Below are 22,861 nucleotides of genomic sequence, written 5' to 3' on the forward strand. Positions count from 1 at the left end.
AAAACTTAGTTTCTCCTTGAATGCATTCAGCTCTGACCAATACAGTCCAGAGGACTGTGGGTCAGAATATCCAGGAGAGCATGTTAGCTTGTATACAGAAGAATTTGGCCAAATATAGTAGGACATTCTGGCATTTTTGGAAACTGACAGGTCAAGGACTGAAGTGCTCTTTTTTTTTTTTTTTAAGAGTACTTTATTAATCCCACAATGGGGAAATTCAACCTCTGCATTTAACCCATCCTTTTTTTACACACAAGTGAACACACCATGCAAGGAGCAGTGGGCAACACATTACTGCGCCCGGGGAGCTGTGGGTTAGGTGCCTTGCTCAAGGGCACTTCAGTCCTAGACCTGTCAGTAACGGGATTCAAACCACAACTCTCCAGTTACAAGCCCGATTCCTAACCTCTAGGCCACGGACTGCCTTGAGCAAGGCAGATAACCCCCTACTGCTCCTAGGGCGCAGAATTGTGCTGCCCACTTAATCTGAATCTTGGTATTGGGATGTAGCTAATGTTTCTGGCTTGATAAAAAGTATAGTAGTATGTGTATTGGAATGTACAGTCAGTTTCATTTTTGACTGCTTATTTTTAATTTTTTAATTAAGTTTACAATAACGGATTCAAAATGACAAACAGGAACAGTTATGTACATTCAAAATTTTATTCATGGTATAGTGAGTGTAGAAAGCTTTTTCTTACTCTAAGCAAATGGTTCATTAAACTACACACAGAGGAAGGTCACTGAATCCATGAGGGGAAAAAATCATCTTTTCTTTTTTTCTTTTCTTTTTTTAAACACAAGCTTCCAAAAGACACCCAGAATGAGCATCAATACAAATTTTAAACATTCACCTGATTAAGAGCTTCAGTTAGTGTCTGTACACGTGTGGATATAATGTGTAGAGAGGTGATATGTGTTGTATTCTATGGTATAAAAGCACAATAATGCATCTCACATTCATGTTTACTGGAGGTGGAGTTAATAACTTAATTCAGGGAGAGGGTAATGTGTCTTTAATGCTGTTGTGAGCTGTGCTCATCCTCCCAGTGTTGATGGTAATTCTGCACCTCTTCACAAGGAGGACAAATATTTAGGCAAAGAAACATCCACCACAGGACGAACAGAAGCACTGTACATGTATACACAGGAAATGTAGAAAAATAGAATGTGTCTGTGAGATTTGATGAAGGAATGTGTGTGAAGAAAAGAAAAACGTAGACCCAAGTCCCGTTTTTTTTAGCAAATACTCCCTGCTGCGCTGTACAGCATTGCTGACACAGCCAGAAAGAGGATATAAACAGGACAAATGAGGGTCAGAAAGAAAGACTAAATAAGTGGAAAAGACTGAGAAGATCAAGAGGTGGAGCTTGATGAGTTGGATCTCCATCTTCCAAATATTTACAATCAAGAGAGTGGAATGATTAGTCTGGAATGATACACTTTCAGAAAACCTTTCTAAAGTTTGACCTCCTTGTTCTAATAAAATTAAATGTGCAGCGACAGCGTGAATTGGCATCAGGGACGTAACGGCAATAATATTTGGTGATAATAATCAGACTTCCAAAATGACAGAGTGCATAGAACGCAAACAGTAACAAAATCGTCTTCCTTTCGGATACTATTACACTTCATATATTACATATAGAGCATTTTGCCCATGCAGCTAACACAACAGTGAAGCATGGAGATGAGCATAACGAGCCATAAGATTCAGTTAAAGCAAGTCTGTGTGACAACAAAGCAGACCGGGTTCTGAATACTCTTTTTCTTCTTCATATCACAAGGTCACAAAGAAGACACTAGAAATGTACAATCCTGCTAAAATATCTAGTAAGAGGACCGCTCCCGAGGACCTCAACATACAGTATACTGTATCTGTCATCAATATTGCCATGCACTACATAAACTTACAGCTACTCTCTGTCTTAATATATTACACATAAAAAAATCAGAAAACAAAAACATTCAATATTCTTCAACTTTTACATATTTTGATTATGTATATTTTTTCTTCACTTTTTTTTTCCTTTTTTGAAAAACAAACCTGAAACAGTTGGGCTTTAATCGTGCGGAGAGGCGCTCTGAGAGCCGCTCCTCCCGTTGCCAGCTCTAAGAGCCGTTATGTCATCAAACACAGCACAGCTGTCATCGGAGAGAGAGAGGGGGGAGCCAGGATGTGAGTGTGAAGAAAATGGGAACAAACAGTTGGAGCGATGAGGGAGCAACTTGGATTTAAACTGCTTAGATTTACATGTTTTTTTTGTCTCAGCTGTGAGACTTCATATAAACTTCAACAGGGTTTCTCAGTACAAACATGACGGCTGCGTCCGAAAGCATTAACTCATTCACATCTCCCTATTTACCATGTCAGCAGTTTTACGTAGAAGACTACACAAGAAGCTCATTCGCAAAATGGAAAAACTAATTTTCTCTGTGTAGTTATTTATACACAATTAGAACATGCCAGATCAACATTGGCTGGTAAATGTTTTTTTTGTTCTAAATATATTAACCAGATTCAAATACATTTAAAATAGATATATCTCCAGTGCTGACATGACACTCCAATGTAATTTTGCAACTTACGAGATAAGAAAAACTGGAGTTTTAACCTTCACAATGCTTCCAATCGTCATTAAGCTGCACGCACAGGATCAGCACTAGTCTCGCATAGGCAGACCTGTCTCCGCAGTGCCCTGTCAGCGCTGGAGAACAGATTGGTGCACGCATCAACATCAATCTGCTATAGGGGGCTGGCTCGTTTGTATTTCTTTAAACCAATCACAATCGTCTTGGACTGTGCAAAGCCCAGGATACAGTGATGGTGCCCCTGCCAAATAGAGATAGCAGAATGGGAGGAAAATGTGTTTTAATATATGTGAACAATGTTTGGTTTATACCAAGAGACTAGATCTAGAGCATTAAAACAACTGTGCGGTGGCTGTGCCTTTTTTTCTTAGGAGTTAAGCGGTCCCACCTGACTAGGTGAAAGCGCTTCTCCAGCTCTGCGCTCAAAGTTCAAATTATTTTGACTTTAACCTCAGTGGTTGCCAAGTGTCTGCATCACACTCCACACCTTACCTCATGGAGTGAAGAGCAAATATCTTAGAGTCTGAATGCAGCTTTACTGTACTCTGTCGTCCGTCTGTCATTTCTTGTGCTTAGGTAGTAACCACTGGTTGTTCACTACTTTCCACAATGCATTTGTTTAAATCCTCTGTCTGGGGCATGATACTTTTCAGTATATAAAATGGCAAGTGAGTGATTTGGGACACAGCCTGTGATGTTTTTGTTGTGATTGACTGAAGTGTTGCAGGTTAAACAGGGTACCCTTGTCGGATCAGTTGCAGGGAAACATAAACTCAACTGTGGCTCTTTACAAACAAGGGATCAGGGATTAAGAAGGTTTTGTTCCATGTCCTTTCCCTTTGGCCCCAAACCCCTGACTGAGACTCCAACACCAAGATTTCACTTTCACTTTCCAACACAAGATATCACGCTATTCTAACTTTCAGACAAGATAAAAAATCTGCCTCTCCCTTCACACCTTTCCTTTGAGAATCTGCAGGAGTAGGGGCTGTGGAAAAGGGACCAGAATGGAACAGACCCTATCAGTGAGAGCATGTGTGGGTGTGGTGGGGTGGGGGTACGTCAGGAAAGGTCGAGCAGTTCTTTAGTTCTGCATCTGTTCGAAGAATTTGTAGGTGGGATTCTCGTATCCGTTCTGCTGCATCTTGGCCAGGTGACGCTCCTCTGGTGTCACTGCTGCATCCACCTGCAAACACATACACACAGGAGGTTAGTAAACAAAAACATTTGTTTAATGTAAACAAACTATTATCGTATTTTATTTAATAAAAGCTCCATTCTTCACCTCGATCACACCATGATGAATAGACGTATATTGTTTCTTCCTCAGCATCACCAAAGTAATGACAATGACTGTTGCGATGACAACCCCTCCAACCATAAGTCCAATGATGGCACCTTTATTGGATCCCACATCCTCAGCGAAAAACACCTGTCATTAAAAAAACAACAACATACTGTTCATGTGCACAAAGTTATGACGTGGCTGCGGGATTAAAGATAAATGACAAGTTGACGTGCTTTCATACCAGTTTTTGATGGTAAACTTCATAACCAGCACTTTGCCTCTCTTCAGTCTCCATCCGCACTTGTGGCATCTCCTCTGGCTTCAGGGCAGAGACTGAAACGAAATCCACAGAAAATATTAATAATGCAATATTAATACCCCTGAATAACAATATATTTGTATTGCTTCTTATATTTTTTATGCCTTTTTTACTTAGTATTTGCTGTTTTTATTTAATGGCACTTACGAGCAATAGTGTTTCATATGATTGCATCCCCGGAGTGACAATTAATATTTTGAATCTTAAAATGTATTCAGCAAATTTGTGTGACATATACAATAAATATTGGTGTGTAAAACTGAATGTAAAAACGTATATATGTATGTTTGTTTACAAAAATCTACAGGGGACCTTAGAAATCCCTAGATCCAAAAGATGTTTTAACTTGATTTGAGGATTGTGTTACTTAACAGTTAAATGCAGATGTAATCAAAGGTGATACTGATTATTGCTCAGTCATGTGTGAATTATTGCCACCCAGCCATACTGGACTGAGAAAAACACAAACACATACTTACCGGGTCGTGTGGGAAGTCCTCTATCTGGAACTGGACGGGCATCAACAGGCTCAACTGCAGAGAAATTATAAAAAGAAATAATAAAGATGGGAAAAATGTCTAATTGCGATGTCAAAAACACATATCTGATCAGTTTCAATTTAATGGGGTTGCAATCATTTTTTATTTGCAAGTCTAATGTTATGATATTCAAACATCTTTATACGTGTGTGTATGTGTGTGTGTGTGTGTGTGTGTGTGTGTGTGTGTGTGTGTTACCATGGTTCTCTGTGTTGGGCTGGTTGAAGCTCTCAGGGTGGATGAAGCCAAGTCCGTCCAGGCCGGGGTCCATGGGAGCAGAGCTGTAGGCCTGATCGGGCATCAGAGCATCGTTACCGTAACTCACCCTGCCGTCCACCTGCAAACACACACGAACATTAATACAGACATATGGTTGGCGTATGTGGGACTATCAGGGAGGTTTTCTTTGGAAATATGATCTAATCTCACTGATGTAGTTCCATGGTACAAAAATGTGAAAATGAATTTAGTCTGCAACTTTGGTATGACCATCTGAAGCTCTTTTCAGATCTGGTTTCCTCCTTCAAAAATCCTTTTGAAATATCTCATTTTATTCATTCACTGTAATCAACTACAGACACCACTATCTGCGATCAGCTGAATCCAATTAAACACACAGTATGCAATTTTGGTGTGTGGTTGGTGATGTCTTGAGTTAGTGTGGGATCATATGTGTTGTCTTCACAACCATTGCGATTAGTTTCTCCCAGCTGGAATTCTCTCTCTCTAAAACAAACAGACCAGATGATAAAAAACAGTAAAAACACTGAAAAAAGCATTTTCACATTACAAATCTGTGTTTTTCCCCAACACTGTTTCCAGACAGGAACATCTGGGAGCAGCAGCGAGCCAAGCAGCTATAACATTTGCTATTTTAAATACGCCTTTTGTTTGCGCTACTTGACTCACCCGCCCATCACTCTGCAGGGACGAGACTTGCTGAGACAGCTCCGACTGAACTCTCTGCATTATAACAGCTGGAAGAAAAAGGAAGGGGAGGAAAATGCGTGAGAGGGAGACATTATGACAGATGGTGTGTCCTCCAGTGTCCTGATTACTGATGACACAGGAACACCAGAGATGCTGCGCTATCAGCACATCATCGATCACTGGACTTCAAACATGCTGTTAAACTGGTTTTCATTCTTTTATTCTTACTAAGCACTAAAGAGGCTGTGTACGGCAACTTAATTAAGTCTGAAGGCATTTACAGTTGTTTGTGAGAACTGAGTTAGTTAAGAAAGCTTTTAATTACGCTGCCCCTTCGTCCTGGAATAATTTCCAAAAGGACTTGAGACTGTCTGAGCTGATCATTATCGGGGAATTCAAATCGATTTTAAAAGGACAATAGGTTGTTCTAATTTGACGTTAATACAGCCAACACTTACAGACTTGGTTTTGGATCTCATTCGCCACACTGGGCACTTTGTAGAGCAGACCGACAGACTGATTCATCCTCTCATCAATCACACGTAGGTGGGTCAAAACCTAAAGGTCAGAAGAAAGTGAAGAAGTTCCAGTTTAATTCCCTCAAAATTCTATCATTTAATTAGTATTTTACATCCTGTGATCACATTACAGGTTTGCTACAGCTGAAGGGTTTTGACTGTATGTGTGTGAGGTAGAGTACCTGAGGTCGGATCTGTGCAGCCTTCTTAGGATCGACTGTGCGGACGTGCTCGTAGTGTTTCAGCGTGTGCTGTCTGTCCTTCTGCTCTGCACGGACGTACTTCTTCAGTAGGCTCAACACCTGACGAGACTGGAGGTGGCAGTGTTGTAGTGTTAGTGGGATTATGTGAACATAATGGCCCTCAGTTATAAAATGAAGAAAGTCATAAAGACAGAAAGTGAGTGGGCGCACGATCATTTCTACGCAAGGCTCGGCATTTATCAATTTGGAGGGTGAGCGTGAGCGGAGGGTACGATCAGATCTCGTCTGGTCTCAGCTCGTGTACGCAAATTTGAGTCAGCGTGAAGTCCACACATCAGATAATTGTTCTTAGACTATTGTATCGATGCCTTGAGCTGATAAAACTCTGTGTTTTGTATTTTAATAGTGACAAACCAAAGCATGTTTAGGCTATATCTTTTATCATTAAAACATCATTTAAAATAAATACACCCTGCAACCGTGAAATTCTTTAAACAGAATACTATTCAAGGCTATTAAATGTTGTTGTCTTCTGCTATTTATCGTTATCCGGCTCGGACACCGGAGCGTCAGCGTCTCCTCCACCAGCAGTGGATATATCACGACGTATAAATGAAATATTCCAACCTCACCAGGAGTTGGATGGCCCACTTGTAATGAGACCTTTAATGTTACTCTCATAACTCTCACATTGAATGAGTTCCTTCCCTGCAAACACACTCATTACTTCTTGTACTTGGTCTGTTTTTGTTGAAAAGCCCAGAGTGTGAGTGTACATGTGTTAGTGTTTACCCGTGGTGGGTTGGCCTGTAGGGAACTGAGGTAATTTTCCAAAGCCAGGCGTCGGCGGCTGTTGAGCAAAGCTTCCACCCGGGCCATGTGGGTCTCCACCAGCTGCTGCCTCTCTCCTGCTGCCTCCCGCTCCAAAGCCTCCACCTTCTCCTGGAAATGCTGTAAATATGGTACATTTTACAATAACCAACTTTTACTATATCTGACTATAAAAAACCAACAGTTTGGTAAGGCCAGGCCCTAATGCCATAGGTCACTTCATATTTCAATAATCATACATATCACAATGTAGCCTTTTTTCCCATAATTTAATAAATTGAAACAACCACAAAGGAAAGCCTATTTTTGCATACTCCGCATAATCCAAATGACGTAAATATTGTCATATAGCAGTTCAGCACATTGCGATAGAAACTATATACAAAACTGGCAAGTAAATAGGAGTGAGGAGTCCCTAATCATTCATAGTTTTTAATTCAAAGGATGTTTTTTTTTCAAAAACTGTGAATCAAGAGGTCCTTTGCAATACAGTCATAAATGTGCAGAAATGTTTTTAGGCTGATAGGTCCAGTAGTATGAAAGATTAGCTGCAGACAAAGAGACAGATAAACACATGCAAACACATGACAGAAGACATGATCAAGGCCTAAGTGGAGATAATGAACATATAAAGTATAAAGAAATACAGCAGAAGTGGTGATGCATGTCCTACCTGGATGACAGCCTTCTTGTCAGCACGAGGAAGGTTCTTGGCCTGCCTCTCAGCCTCTTCCCACTCCCTCATCACCTGGACATAAAGAGTGACATGTCAGGGACAGAAAGCATTACAGAGTGACACATTCAGGCAGTTTAGATATTTGGACAAGTTAACACGACAATGTCCCAGACAGAAATGACATACTTGGGACATCTTTTCACGGTGTTTGGCCTCCAGGCTTTCCTTGGCCTTCTGGAAGTCAGAATGCTCGTTGTCGTCCCCGGGAGACTCGAGGTACCGATCCACTGCATCTGGAGGACTGGGGGCCACGGTGGGCACTGGAGGACAACAAAGACGCAGGAATCAAACACAGGGCAGGGGAGAAAAGTGTATAGAGAGGATAATAAAACTAAAGAGGATGCAGAAAGATGTAAATGCAGAAAAAAACACTGATCCCAGTGCGTCCGAAACACACAATGCAGTCCATAGCAACACAGAAATACAGTGTTTCAGTTCAACACACAAAGACATCAATGAAATTTAAAAGACAGCAGAAACAAGTGTGTTAAACACATACAATATGTAAAATTACAAACACAAATGATGGCATGAAAGACAAACAGGTTATCAGGGGACAAAGGGTGATGAGCTTCCCAGTACAAGTGTTGCGTATTTAATGTGGGAGCCTGGAGATAAGATGAAAAAATGCCGAGTCAGGATCAGGGCAGACGCCACACCACCACGTAGTATGGGTGGAAACAGCAAATGAACCCATTAACCTTTAACAACACCATCCCCCATTCAAACACATACATACACACTCATACTCTAGCTGTCAACAAGCTGTAACACTCGGCTGGTTAAGACATATTTATGACACCGTTAGAGACCCATAACTGCCAGGTCAGACGACTACGGAGCTTGAGCAGCAGACACAAGACCTTGCAACTGCAAGGCATGCAAACGTGTGTGTAGAAATGCATGCAGACACACACACTGACATCCAAGGTTCAGTATTAATGCTGCCTCGTCCACATGCTGTAACAAGTATCAGTTAGTGTTATTGGTAAGAAGATGATGAAATTAGTAATTTAATCTTGAAATGATTGACTACTAGCGTCATGGCTGCTTAATTCTCTGGCTTCCATTATTAAAAACACATTAATGTGTCACACTGCTGACATGTTTTGGGGACTGTAGCTTAGTCTCTAAGTAAATCTTACATTCAGCATCAAATGTGTATTAAAATCATGGATGAAAATGGTTCCAAAACATTAAAAGGTGTGGGGATAGCCACCCTCAAGTCCCCCACTGGTTTGTGGACTACCGTTTTGAAGCCTCAAGTTTGCCATTTTGGGTCGCCATCCTGTGTTTTATTTTGGAGCCAGAAGTGATAATATTTAGACAAGAGGGTGTCAACTACACTGCACAGATGTGTTTGGAAACTACAAAGCATTTACAAACAACGCAATAATATATTTATGATGCATTTTTCGAGATTTACATCTTTTGTAGGAAGAAATGGACTTCAGGCTACAGACAGGGATTGCATTGTTGGTTTTAGTCTTTTCACTGGATTTGTTCAAAGTTAGATAAATATAGAAATCATCAGCCTTATCTTTTAAGCCTAGGACTATCAGTCTGCTTCACCTATACAACAAACGTTAAGATGTTTTCTTTGCTTTCTGTGACAGGTACAGAAACAAAATTGTTATTCCAGAGAAATGGTCGATTTCATGGCCTTTTCCTTTCCAATCAAAAGATACGTTTTTATCTTGCTTGAGAAAATAATCCTATAATATTTAACATGAGACTGGAAGACAAGCAACCGGACCCACTTGTCAGTGCACTGAGTTAAGAGCCATCAGACGCTCAGGACAGGAAGAGGGAGAGAAAGTGAGTGAGTCAGAGAGACAATCTGTAGCAGCCTGAGGACAGGAATCAGGCTCGTGGTGCTGACACTTCAGGCTATAGACGACTCCAGTCCTGGGACTTACACGAGCTGCTGCAGACAGCTAGGCAGTACTCCTCCGAGTCAAAGTTATTCCTGTTGCCCCCACAGCCCCCAAACAAGAAGGGAGCACAGCGGCCCTTCTCCGGTAGGAAGTACCAACGCTCCAGCATGTCATGACACGGGCCTGACTCAGCACGAGCCCAACAAACGGCTGAGATATGTACACACAGGCAAATTAAAGATCAAATAAATATAAATGCAAAATGTGAGCTTGTCATGTAACAACACATGATGACAAAAATAAAAACAAATGAATACATGTGAACAAAGGGTGTGCAGCCGCTTAATCTCTTACCTCGAACGACTTCCTCCACGGATTCAGTGGTGGTAGTGGTTGTGGTTGTCATTGCAATGTTAGCATTGCGTTCATCACTATCACGCTCGTCGGTCACGTCGTCGTCGTCATCTTCCTCATCATCATCATCTTCATCATCTATATCACCATCTCCGTTCTCATCCCGTTCAAAAGTCTCGGCCTCTTCATCCTCGTCTTCATCATCCTCAGCGGCGGCTGGCTCTGTATCTGCTGGGTGTGACATGCTGCAGGGAGAGTAGCTGGTTCAGTCTACGTATCAATGTGTGTGTGTTGTCTAGACTGCGTGAGTGTGTGTGAGAGATCACACCTGTTATCAGAGTATTCTGTCTCAGCTCCGCCCCACCAAACGTCTGACTCCTCCCCTTCCAGCTCCGTGCTGTCTGACTCTCGCTCGGCTTCTGCAGGGCAGCAGACAAACTCCACCCCTCGGAAACGGTCGATACCACATGGCAACAGCATCCCGTAGTCATGGAGATTCATGGAGCGGTCTCCGCAAGACTAAATTTAACAACAGGCTTTAATCAGGACTTCCTACTGGGCTATAAACAACCTAAATTAAACCACACAACATTCAATTATTTCATACGGATATGAAAGCTTATTGTGGTAAACCTCAGTGACTGGAGGCAAGGAGCCCCATTGTCATAATTCAGTTCTGATGCACAGTTTATGATGTAATAGAGGTTAAAAGAAATCAATGTTGGACACACAACTGTCTTCTGGGGTGAATGAACACTCATGTAGGAAAACAGACAGTTGACAGCAAAGCGGAAGAGTGCTGAGTCATTCAGCACAAACCAACAGAACCAGATAAGCCAGATAAAAAAAAATTAAAGAAAAAGCCTTATGCAGATACAATGATAGAGGGAGCATAACATCCAATATGTAGTATGTGAAATTAAATGCTGTCCAATGCTCTTTTCCCACCTAAATTAGCATGTATATGCAGGTTTTTAAACACAGGAAACCCTGCTAAATTGGCAATTGACTCGCTTCCCATTACCAGAAGAAGAGTATGCTTTTCTGTTTTTTTCTGGTGTGACTCCATAAATCCTGTCTTAGTACTTTCCAGAGTCAGACAACAGACTCTGTTGAAGAAAAATTTTAGTTGTACCTTTGCGTTGAAAAAATGTGCGAAACTAGCATGTCCACCTGTGTGTCATGTTTTAATCACTGCTAGTTGATATTGAGCCAATAAATAGCTGTTACTACTACAAAGTGATATGTCCTGGGAAGTAATGCTTACTAAATGCAATGCCAGATGTTAGTGGGTGTTAATAGGTTTACGGGGGCTTTATTGTCTCACCTCTTTAGCTACAGTGTGCCAGTGCAGGTGGCTCTCACACTGATCCATGCGCTCCTGGTGCAGGAACTTACACTTGTCAGGAACAAGCAGGGCATCGCTCACAAACTCTCCAACTGCAACAGAAACATGCCTTTTCTTAATACACATAGTTTCAATCAGATCCACACACACAAACATGCTCAGTAACATACATCTGTATCAATAAAAGTGGTTACCCAGGCAGCGGTACGGCACCACAATGTGCGTGTGACTGCGGCATTGCTTGCGGCCTTTCTTGCACCAGTTCTGGATGCTGACAGGTTGGTTTGCCTCCACAACATTTGTGATCTGCAACTCTGGGTACACCTGGTGAAAGGTGAGAGATTTTAATGTTCTTTCTTACTACTTTATCTGTGGCTACAGATTTTCCCCTTTTTTTAGGCTGTTTTGGGTGGATCATGGACCATTTAGGGGAGAGAAAAATTGTGTACAAATTAAAGTTAAATGCATCAGTCTGGTGCACTTTGAGAGCAAAATCAAGAGGCTAGATCTACGAAAAACGTGGCGTTCTGGTAAACAATTTTGTGCTCGAGTAAACAATTTGATCATAAACACATTGGCAGTTTAAATATAACTAGTGATAATGACAAAGCAAAAAAGTCACACCCACAGAACTGTGAAGCCAGAGCAGTGACAGTAAGTTTTGGCATTAAAAGAAAGTTGGCATTTGAAAAGGAAACATTGGCACTAAAAAAGATTCCACTGAGAGATAAAACAATGTCATTAAATAAAATAAGCCTCTGACAATAACACACACCCGGTATACAACATGGTTTTAATCCACTGAAGATACAGTGTGTAGAGTCATAACGTTTTTATGAAAGTACAAACATGAGGAAATTGTTCATGTGTACTTTGATGCGACTTTCCTGAAACAACAATGTACAGTAAACTATTGTTTATGGTCAATGGGATATTTTGAGTGCTGCTACTTTAAAAAAGAGTTGGCAGCCAGACCATCACTGCACAAATAGATGTGTATTAAAATCCAAATTGCGGCCAACTTGACCACAGTAAACTTCTGGTTTTAAAGTATCAAAAGCAAGTATGTCTGTTTCTCTCTGCTGTTGTTTTTCATATAGAGCCTACCATTAGCTTCCAGAGGTTACATTATCAAATGTTGGAACTTGTTCAAGCAGACATCTGCCATACTAGCATAAGTGAAAAGGTTATGTTAAAAACAGCAGATAGAAACAGAGTTATAATACTTGCCGTTTACCAGGTGAACTCATGGAAAACATTGTAACTGTATGCTGGCAGTGTGGTGATGCAGGCCTTTAGACAGAACCCTTTCTAGGAGTGAAAGATTACCTTATTATTGAGCTGTGTAAAAATATTTTTATTTCAATATGTGTCATGATCATTATGTCAGGACAACAAAATAATGGGAACTCTGGTCTACCTGTCTACTTGCTGCCTCTGCATGGCAGTCTCACTCTGTTTAAATACCTCTTGGCAGTACTGCAGGATGCCCTCCTTGGTGCCGATGCAGCTCTTGGTGCCGGAGGGGTCAGACTCCCATTTGCCACTCTGCACGTTGATGTGCATGTTGAGCTTCCCGCAGAACATTGCCACCTGGGGTTCAGTTAGCAAACCCACAGAGTCATCCAGAGGCACCTGGACAGACAAGGTGAATGAGGAGACAACAATGAAGATTGATTGTATCAAACTCACAAAAAGATAACTTAACCATAAATATCTCCTGAAGCAGCTTATGTATATTTATCCCTTCTGTTTATTCTGCTTCCTTTTTATATAAAATCCTGCACATACACTTGTTTCTCTATGCAGTGCTGGGATTAGTGATTGATAAGAAAAACTACTTTATAACATCACTGCAGATTTAAGGTATTATATATACATACATACATGGTTTTACCACTGGTTTAGGCTTAAGCAAGCCATGATACTGTGTTTCATCCCTTTGAGCCCATAAGCCGGCTAAGCATTACAAGCACAAGGCTGCACATGTGCCCTTTGTCAGCCCATCTTATGAGGTTTAATACATTTCATGTATTGAAGAAAGTGCAATGAGTGTGTGGAGAAGACCATATTACCTGTCATAGCAAAGAGTTATGAAACTTATTGAACTACAGGCTATTAAACTCCAGCTGTGAGCAAATATGAGGTGAAAACAATCTCTTCTTTTAACTGAACTGGCTTCGGTCTTTTACTATCCAATGGGATATAGCTCACTGCACTTATTGGTTTTCCTTCCTTCGTATTTTGTGAAACAATTGTAGGAAGTCCCAATGTGTTTCGCCCTCTTGGCGTTGTATTTAACAGGCAGACATCAGGAAAAGACTGTCAGTGCAAGCTGACAATATGCAAGTCACTAAGCCATCTGTTGCCAATCTTTGAATGACTAATTCCGGCTTGATGCTACATTTACGTGTGAAGATCTGCATAGTTTTATCCTCCTGTGAGCCCATTGTACCTTTCTACAGAAACCCATTGAATAATGACATCCATGATTTATTTAGATGTGCAATTTCCTTTTATATCCGAGTGCCTTGTATCACACGGCATCTGCATCTTGCTCAATCTGTTTACACCAGAACAGTTAAAACAGGAATGTTCAAACTGGAGGAAAAGGAGTGTGTGAAAGTCAACAGCCAGTTAAACACAGGGTGTGTTCTAGGTTAGTGTGTTACAGGTTACAGATCATAAAACAAAATGGTGTAAACATATAAAATATGTGAAGGGTGGAGTGAGATATCAACTCAGAATGACAGTCCCACCACCTGGTAATCGGAGTATGTCAGTCCATTTGCAGCTCTTCACCCCACATATCACTGGCTAAAGTCCTTCAAATCACGTTTCTTGTAAAAACATTAAAGCCACAAGGCAATTAAATCAAACTATGTGCTACCAGTAAATTGCTCCTGTGCTTATTAGTTTAGGGTTAAAACTGAGATAACCAGTCAGACCCGGTCTTACATCAAAGACACAGCACTCCTGTGAGACTGCAGGGAAGTGTGGCAGCAGGCCACAGCAAAAGGTTATCACATCTAGGTATTGCTGCTGCAGGGCCTGTGTGACTAAGCCTGCAGACTAAACACAAACTAAATGCAGGTAGGCTATAAAGTGAATATCACCAGACACATCATATCAACCTATGAAAAAGGGCAATCTTTACATAAATATTACAGATAAGATATAAACTGGTACCATTTCTGTAACGCTATAGAAAACAAAGGTACAACTTAATATGATAATAGTTCTTTGAATGCACCCCACCCGAACAGTACACATCTAATATCTCAGGACAGTCACAGGTATGCCAATATGGTGATATTTGTTGAGGGAAGTTCTTGAATGCTTCATCAAATAGTGTGTCTTGCACAATTCTGCCAGAGAGACATTTTTCACTGCAGCACACAGAGGTGGCTTGGGTGGGAACTGCACTATCATGAGAAGGACAGCATGGCAACAATGAGAAAACGGCTATAAGCATGTAATAATTTGCATTATGCAACGTAGGCCCAGTTAATTCTGCTCCCAGCTGAACCTAAGCCGTGCATTTCTCTCTGGTCCTTCAAAGCAGCAGCAGCAAGCTGCAGGCGCCATCTTGCTTGTGTCAAACTAAAAAAAAGGCTGCATCCTTTTTCCATTCTCCTCAGCAATATCACCACCCTGCAGCTGCAACGCTGCTGCTGGACCAGATCGACGCAGCAACCCCACGACGTTATCTTCACAAGTAGTGGTTGCAATCATAGGTTGCAATGCCAATCCCTGTGATTTTCTAGAAAAGCTAGGGTTATCTCTATAGAACCTATTCGCCGCGCTAGCTAGTAAGGTGACTAAATGTAGCAATCTAACGAGCAATAAAAAGACAACAGAGAATAACTACAACAATTATCAATATTATTATTATACAGAAACTCGTAAAAACACCCCTAGACTAATCAAAACATGTCCAACATGGCAGGCCCAAGCTGTCAATCACTGACATCTAACGGTAGGCCTCGGTAGCATTGCTGGGTATATTTGGTTTGCTAATTCTACGCAGTAAATCTGTTGATTCTATAAGCCTGTCGATGGACACAAACAATAAGATGATCAAAAGTGTCAGGGAAAACCAATTTAGCGGCTCAAACGAAGAGTCGGGCTCAGCAAAACCATGAAGTAATGTTATCTTTGACAGCAACACGGTTAACCGTTAACATTCCACAGCCTTCGCGTCATCTGAAGAACGTTCTAACCTACGCAGTTATTGACCGTTATGTTTACATTTTAGCCGTTATTTCCCGTTAGGCGAGTCTTTAATCAGATTAAACCCGGTGGCTGGTGCCGCTGTGTTGCTACAGGCCCGCAGATGAGTGGAGCTAGGGAACGGCTCACCACAGGCTCTCCACAGCCCGAGGTTCCTCCGCTCTACTCACCTCGGATGAAAGCGTCAAGGTCGCCACCAGTAACAGCAGAAACGCCGTGAGCTCTCCCATGCCGTCCTCCAGATATCCAGTACCCCTGTTATGTTCACGATGTTTCCGTTAGAAATGAAAAAGACAAAGCAGACGGTGATTTGTGTCGCGGCTGAAGTGTTCCCAATCCCGGTGATCCCTCCCTGTTTAGCTCCCGACGGTGACGGCGTGAGGCTGGATGTGTTTGGTTTGGGTGGGGGCGGGGAGCGGCTCTCACTCACTATATTTATGTGTGTCTGTATGTGTGTGCGCTTTATTTTTTGATACTTATATTTTTATTAGTTTTAATGTCAGCAATAGTCAAACATGACAACACCACAGTACATTCTAATGAGAAAGAGGACAATCGGCACGGCCTCGAGACACAAATTCAGACAGGCTTCTCGGAGGTTGATGACCATGCTTTATTATGCTTTAATGGTGCAAAATTAACTTCTGTAATAAAATAAAATGAAATCTGTAAAAAATAATAGCTCTCGTAGACTCTTTTCAAGTAAATGAATAAATAATATGAAATAATGTTCTAAATATGAACTCTTCTGTTAGAAAATATAGCTTCAACAATAGCCTATATCTCTTAATAACTGCAATAAGATAAATAATAGAAGAGTCTCACAAAGATAGCCTACTAACTTAACAAACAGAAAGGATCTATACTTTTCATCTTTAGGCCTAGTTGTCTTTGAGCTTTGAGATCTCCAGCACCTTTATTAGACACTGAGACATATGTGGCAGCATTGCACACGGTGCACTCCGCCTCCCACCTGTCCCGACCGGGACGGTACGTCGGAAATTTTTTTTGCAGTTCATCTGTGAAGCTGCACTTACGCTTCGGCATTTTCCGTGCAATGCTGCTCCGCTGTTTGATCTGCCCTCTGTGTCTCTCTCTCTCTCTCTCTCTCTCTCTCTGTGTGTGTGTGTGTGTGTGTGTGTGTGTGTGTGTGTCAAAGGCAGCCTCTTGGTAATTTCGTCTCGCAAAATTGTGTGCAAAGCGCCGGTCAATTTACGTGCACGTGTACTGGTCCTATGAAAAACAGTGAACACCGGACATTTTCGTGAATTTATAAAACCTAAAAAGCTAAAAAGTGGACATGTCCGGGCAAAAGAGGATGCTTGGTCATCCTAAATTACTACAACGGTACGTCATGCCACCTGGTTGCTTGCTGCCCCGGACAAGGCCATCCTGCCCTGGCAGTAAGTAAGTAAGTAAACAAAGTTTCTAAACCAACATTAACACACAAACATAATAATTGTATTAAAATCATATTGCCTGATTTAATATAAATGCACAGAGATAGGCCTATTTATTACACTCAAGGTTTGACCTTTGATAGTGACCTGCGTCACGCACAGAGACAGAGAACAGAGACAGAGAACAGAGACAGACACAGAGAAACAGAAATCAAGCATAAAATAATTTACCAATATAGAAAATAATCAATTATTTTAACACATGCATGTTTCTGACAGGCTTGTGTGACTCTTATGTAGACACCTTCAAAATAAAGTGTTACCCTATCTTGCTCAAGTCACAAAGGCATGTTCAAAAATGTATTTCTCTTAAGTTACATAATTTACACACAGTGTTATTACAGTGCCAATGCTCCTGCAAAACTTTTTTAAAAATTAGTTAGGCGATTATTTTAACAGGGTGACGAAATGTATGTGTGTCTGTATGTATGTGCGCTTTAATGCGAAGGAAAGCACCAATATGACCCAGAACAGCCACTCATTCATTTAGGTTGAATACACATAAAGTCCTATTAAGATGCTTAAAGTGACGCAACACTGAATTAAATAGTATTACATTTTGTTTTATGGGTCCTACATGGCTTTGGTTTCTGACCTGCAGTGATCAGTCAAATGTTTCATCTCTGGTTAATGTGGTTGCATATGTGTGGGCCGGATTTCGCAATCACTGAATCACTTCCCTTTGTAACTTTCTGATTATTCCGGAAACTCAACGAGCAGGCTGTTAAACTTTCAGTCAATCGTGTGAGACGGACCAGAGACGGACGTGTGTGGATTGCTGACATGTTCGAGAGCTTGGATTTTAACCACTTAGGCTGGCGGATGTTATCAAAACGACTCGGATCATATTAGATTTTTTTTTAAATCTCGAAATCGTTGGACGCAATCAGTTCCACATATTCCTCGACAGATCCATTCATGTTTTTCACCCACAGCGAGAGCAACATGAGGGTCTTCCTGGGAGTGTTAATGGCTTTAATTGTCAAAGGTAAGCTTTCGTATCACTAAAAAGCAATCACAAACACTAACGTAAAGCAATATAGGCATATAATGCTTTATTGTAAATGCTAATATACTGGAGAAAAATATTTGTAATGCATTGAGCGACAACATGAAAATAATATATTATCTGTGTAGCCTGCAGAACTGTGTTTTATAACTTAAGCCTTATGCGCGGCATATTTTTTGTCAGCATTCCTGTCGGACTGATCATTCCTGACTATGAAGAGGTTCAGAGGGTTGCTCAATTTCAAGTTATTTATGATCATGCTCACAACAATTACGGACTTACAGTTGTTGGCAATGGGAATCTTAGTGAAATTGAAAATCTACGACATGACATAGCACAGAAGGTAAATATAGTGAGAAATAGAAGATATATAGAGAATAATAAAAAAAATATGAAATTGTGATAGAAAGGTAGGGTTCTGTCTGAGCAGCAATTGCATGACAAAGCCATCCCCTTAATGAAAAGATGCATCTTTAGTTATTGTAACATTCCAGTTATATACAAAGTCAAAGAGATTTGTTGGATTTACTGAACACTGAGGAAGTAGGCAACAATTGTGAGCACTGGATTTATTCCCACCAAAGTTAACTATACTGAAAAGTATCGTATACAGAGGTTCAGAATCAGCAGCTGCTCTGGCAATAGACCTAAAAATCAACAGTTTTGCTTCTACTGCCAAATGAATGGAAGTCCTTTAGACATTAATAACATAAGGTCTGGTAAGTTATTAATAAAACTTCACTAGGGCCATAAATTAGTTAGTGTATTCAGTGTATTGATGTCTTTGTTAAGTTTGACCTGATTCCATGTTGGCTTGCATGATTCTATTGTTACCTTAGATGTTTTGTGTTTGTATTTTAACATCTTTGGTGAAATCTTGGCATCCTTTAGTAAATAATGTTTTACTTGAGACCTCAGTCATAATTGAAGACGTTATATTATTACATTGTAACAAATTGTATATTTGTATATTTAAATTCACTTCTAGAACCTATATTTGTCAAAGCTTCTACATTTGGGCTGAAAAGGCATATCGAGGCACATGTTTGACCTACTTATTGTAACCAAAACCGGACAATTCTTCCTCTTTGAAACCAAACTATTTTATTTGTCTGATTACAAAAAAAATGGAGCATTATTTAGGTTAAAGTTCTCACATTGTTTATGTCAGACATCAATAACTCTTCATTTGGGTTTTGTCTTCTTGCACTATGCAAATAAAGTAAGAGTTTGTGATATATAACTAGGAGTGGCATGTGCAGCTGTGTTTTAACAGCAAACCGCAAAGAAAACAATCAGCGCTTCCTTATTGGGTCAAATAAGTAAAATATGCAGTTGTTATTCCATAAAAGCAGAATGAAGATAATGAATTACTTCATTGGATATGAATATGTCAAAATGAGGCGCTTATTAGACATAAAGAAAGTGGATACAGATTAACCGCTGAGGCCATGGAGGTTATAAAATTTTTCAAAATCTTCAACACAAACAGGAGACATTCCTTCTATCTTATGTTATGCAGACGACTACAGAATGTATAAGCATGGGTTCTTCTGACTTGCATTTAAAAATCTTACACAAGTATCATCAGCTTAATCTAAAAAGCAATTATTGACTACTGCTGTGGATGAAAAAGCACAATATTTTCCACTAAATTGTAGTGGATTAGAAGTATAGAATACCAATAAATGCCAAGTTAAGTGAAGTAGAATTATCTTGAATTAGTACAGAGCATGAGTACAATTTTCACTACTGGGATCAGCATGTCTGCAGACATCTTTCACTGTCTACATCTTTTAATTTTAAGTTAAACGCATGTGTCTTTGAAACAAGCTTCATGTAAAGGCTTTTATAACAGTGCAGGTAACTTTGTGATGAATGTGGCTCAACTAGGAGCACAGACAGCTGTAAAATCTTTATGTCAAATTCAATTTGGCTCTGTTATATTTCTCAATTTAATAAAAACATTGTTGAATAAAGTTAACCTCTTAAATTTACTGAACACGTTTTCTCAGGTTTAGTTAACTTTAATCAGTTGGTTTTATATTCCCACAATTTACAAGCCCACTTTCAAACTCATTATTCAAGTTTATTTAGTTAATTCACATTTTTAAGGCAGACGTTGTTTATAGTTGAATGTTTAGTAGTTAATAACAAATAGTTTGAGTCTGAGAACTGGATTCATCTCAATTCATGTTTTTTACTGTAGGTGACGAACGTGTTGATGGCATCTTAGGAGGCAGTGTCCTTCTGCGTTGCAACTGCTCAGAGAGAGATACGGCCAAGCAGTTTAAATGGCAGATGGGAGAAGAAAAGCTTGTGTTCCGCTACAATGGGACAACTTCAAGCTTCAATGGCACATACAAGGGCAGGAGCAAAATATTTCTGTCTGAGAACAGGGAAAACTGCTCTCTTCTCCTCACCAACATCACAGCTGATGACAAAGGGCAATACATATGCATTTTTCACGATGAGGCATATCAGAGATCGGAAGTAAATCTAATCATTTCTGGTGAGTCATTCACTCCTGAGCCTGTGATAGCTCCCACCAGTGAAACACCAACGAGACACCGATACTTAAAATTCTTTCCCATCATGATGGTTCTTGCACTTTCCCTCTTCTTTTGGAGCCGTTGGAACAATTCACGGTAAGTTGTTGTTTATTGCAATGCCAGAGATGTTTGTATTTGAGCTTCACTGTTTAATCAAGAGTTGCACAACACTGCCTGTGGTTTGGATGATTTGACATTGTTAGCTGTTTTTTCAGTGGAATTTATTTTCCCACATCTTTTCTCTTTTGATAAAGACGTTTACTGAGGAGGCGAGAAGTGGAGTTGGACGCGTGAAAATGGGGAAGCACTTTCAACCGACCTATGGTTAGTCATGATTGTGATGTCATGTCCACGCACTGACTGTTTCAGGGCAAGTTACATTCTGCATTCATGCTTCCCAGGAAATCACATGAAACTTCAGCCAGAATAACTACATTCTTTGGAAAATTGCCATTCGGTCTGATGATCATTAAGCCCATGGGAAAAGTGGAATTTTTTTTCCAGTGTAGCCAGCAATAACAGATAATAGATTCCCTCCGCCCACCAGTCATTGTTTACAGTCTCAGTCCTATTTTTTCTGCAAATGAATGCATATTAATTAAAAAAAATGCTAATAAAAAGATGAATTGTCTTCAGACAATAACCGATAGGTGGTGAGATTGCATATCTGTCAATGCATTCTGCCTCTTTTGAACTCCGCACAGACTTTTTACCTGCATGAGGCTGAAGCCACTCAATAGTGACTGATCAATACTACTCTGACAACAAAAAGAAACCAAAACACTTCCAGTACCAATATCCTGTCCTGTCTGCTTAAAAAATATGCATTCATGTGCAGATATGTGTTTATAGAGATTAATAAAAACTATTTTCTGAATGCAGAAAAAGCACTGATTCACATATACTCCTGTTCACTTGCATCCTTCCTTACAGAAATAAAGAATAAATCTGAGCCATGTAATGATTTAACGCACCTTGGTGGTTAGGTATATTTACACTGTAGGTGCTATACTTTACTGACTCTGTATTCCCATGAAGTTGAGATTTGTATAGCACAATACTAGCAAGATGCGTTGTTAATTTCCATTGTAACACTATTTGCTTGTTAGGGTCCTTGACTGACCCCTTTATTACATTTGGATGTGTTCAAATGTGGCCTTTTCTTCTGTAACTGCCTTTGTGATTTACTGACTACACTGAATGTTGTTGCTTTGCCTGTTTCCTCTTATGTTTCTAAATAAACAGGTTTAAGTCACTGTATGAAAACATCAAGGTTTGGAGAGAACTGGTGGTATTTCGGAGACACCAAAAAGTACAAAAATGAATGCCTGCAAATGTTCCATAACTGGACAACCAAACAGCCAGAGACTTTTCATCTTTTCCAGTCTGAAAGATGTTAAACTTTGGAAACATATTGCTGGTCGATATGGACATTTTATGGGTTTGGACAGCAGCCTTGCCTCTGTAGCTGCAAACATGAGCACGGACAATCGGAGACAAGCTGGAAGAAGTGCAACAATATGTGTAACCCTGTTTTTAAAGGTCAACAAATGGTTAAAATGAAACCTTCTCTGAAAATGCTTTGCTGGGACAGAAAAACGCAACAACCCTTTAATTTACATACCACATTATAGCCCTTGTGTGTTTTTGTACCATTGTTTTTTTCCCCTACATCCTTTTGTATCTTGTCACTTTCTTTTTGTATGTTGATGTGAGCTTAACAACAAGACGCTGCAAAATATTAGTTGCCACACTATGTTCTTGGCCTCTGGGTGAGTCCTTATTGAAACGATTAGCAGCATGTCGAAACACGATTAATGGAGCTGCAGCAAATAAACAATTCTGACAAATTTTTTGCTTTGCTTGAGGATAAGTGTCAACACTTGCACACTGTAAAAACAAAATGGGTTGGCAGGAGATGACTGATTGAGATGTAGATAGTGAATGATAATACAATGCATCAATGACATTTTAATATATTCCAACTTACCTGCCTGAAAGATAAGTTCATGACCCAGAATTCAGCATAACAAAATAATAAATGAAATAATGGAAGAAAAAACCTGAGTGGA

The 22,861-nt window shown here is 40.2% G+C and overlaps 2 protein-coding genes across 3 annotated transcripts; one reads left to right on the forward strand and one right to left on the reverse strand.

The window, feature by feature from the left end:
• Positions 1 to 639: 639 nt before the first annotated feature.
• LOC131978763 (amyloid-beta A4 protein) lies at positions 640 to 16,138 on the reverse strand. Of its 2 annotated transcripts, XM_059342516.1 has the most exons (18): positions 15,939 to 16,138; positions 13,003 to 13,170; positions 11,730 to 11,859; positions 11,515 to 11,627; positions 10,516 to 10,706; positions 10,188 to 10,432; positions 9,876 to 10,043; positions 8,083 to 8,216; positions 7,894 to 7,968; positions 7,182 to 7,340; positions 6,369 to 6,497; positions 6,127 to 6,226; positions 5,648 to 5,715; positions 4,937 to 5,075; positions 4,679 to 4,732; positions 4,122 to 4,213; positions 3,878 to 4,024; positions 640 to 3,778 (listed from the first exon to the last, which is right to left on the reverse strand). In XM_059342516.1, exons 1-18 carry the CDS (start codon positions 15,996 to 15,998, stop codon positions 3,677 to 3,679), a joined length of 2,274 nt encoding a protein of 757 aa, XP_059198499.1. In that variant the 5' UTR covers positions 15,999 to 16,138; the 3' UTR covers positions 640 to 3,676. The 2 variants fall into 2 exon arrangements, with proteins under 2 accessions (XP_059198499.1, XP_059198500.1); XM_059342517.1 differs by lacking the exon at positions 9,876 to 10,043 and having other exon boundaries at positions 15,939 to 16,136.
• Positions 16,139 to 17,945: 1,807 nt separating this feature from the next.
• Positions 17,946 to 22,843, forward strand: si:dkey-15j16.3 (uncharacterized protein LOC556440 homolog). The gene is made up of 3 exons (XM_059343031.1): positions 17,946 to 18,216; positions 20,447 to 20,885; positions 21,044 to 22,843. Exons 1-3 carry the CDS (start codon positions 18,147 to 18,149, stop codon positions 21,081 to 21,083), a joined length of 549 nt encoding a protein of 182 aa, XP_059199014.1. The 5' UTR covers positions 17,946 to 18,146; the 3' UTR covers positions 21,084 to 22,843.
• The last annotated feature ends 18 nt before the right edge of the window (positions 22,844 to 22,861 follow it).

The sequence above is a fragment of the Centropristis striata genome, chromosome 10 (genome assembly GCF_030273125.1).
Source record: "Centropristis striata isolate RG_2023a ecotype Rhode Island chromosome 10, C.striata_1.0, whole genome shotgun sequence".
Taxonomy (NCBI): Eukaryota; Metazoa; Chordata; class Actinopteri; order Perciformes; family Serranidae; genus Centropristis; species Centropristis striata.

Excerpts from the sequence above, each read along its gene's own strand:
- LOC131978763 (XM_059342516.1), bottom strand. The coding sequence starts at position 15,998 with ATGGGAGAGCTCACGGCGTTTCTGCTGTTACTGGTGGCGACCTTGACG. Across the intron at positions 11,628-11,729 it reads GGTGCCGTACCGCTGCCTGG|TTGGAGAGTTTGTGAGCGAT; the intron begins GTAACCACTTTT and ends TTTCTGTTGCAG. Across the intron at positions 10,707-11,514 it reads GGCACACTGTAGCTAAAGAG|TCTTGCGGAGACCGCTCCAT; the intron begins GTGAGACAATAA and ends TGTTAAATTTAG.
- si:dkey-15j16.3 (XM_059343031.1), top strand. The coding sequence starts at position 18,147 with ATGTTTTTCACCCACAGCGAGAGCAACATGAGGGTCTTCCTGGGAGTG. Across the intron at positions 18,217-20,446 it reads AATGGCTTTAATTGTCAAAG|GTGACGAACGTGTTGATGGC; the intron begins GTAAGCTTTCGT and ends TTTTTACTGTAG. Across the intron at positions 20,886-21,043 it reads AGCCGTTGGAACAATTCACG|ACGTTTACTGAGGAGGCGAG; the intron begins GTAAGTTGTTGT and ends CTTTTGATAAAG.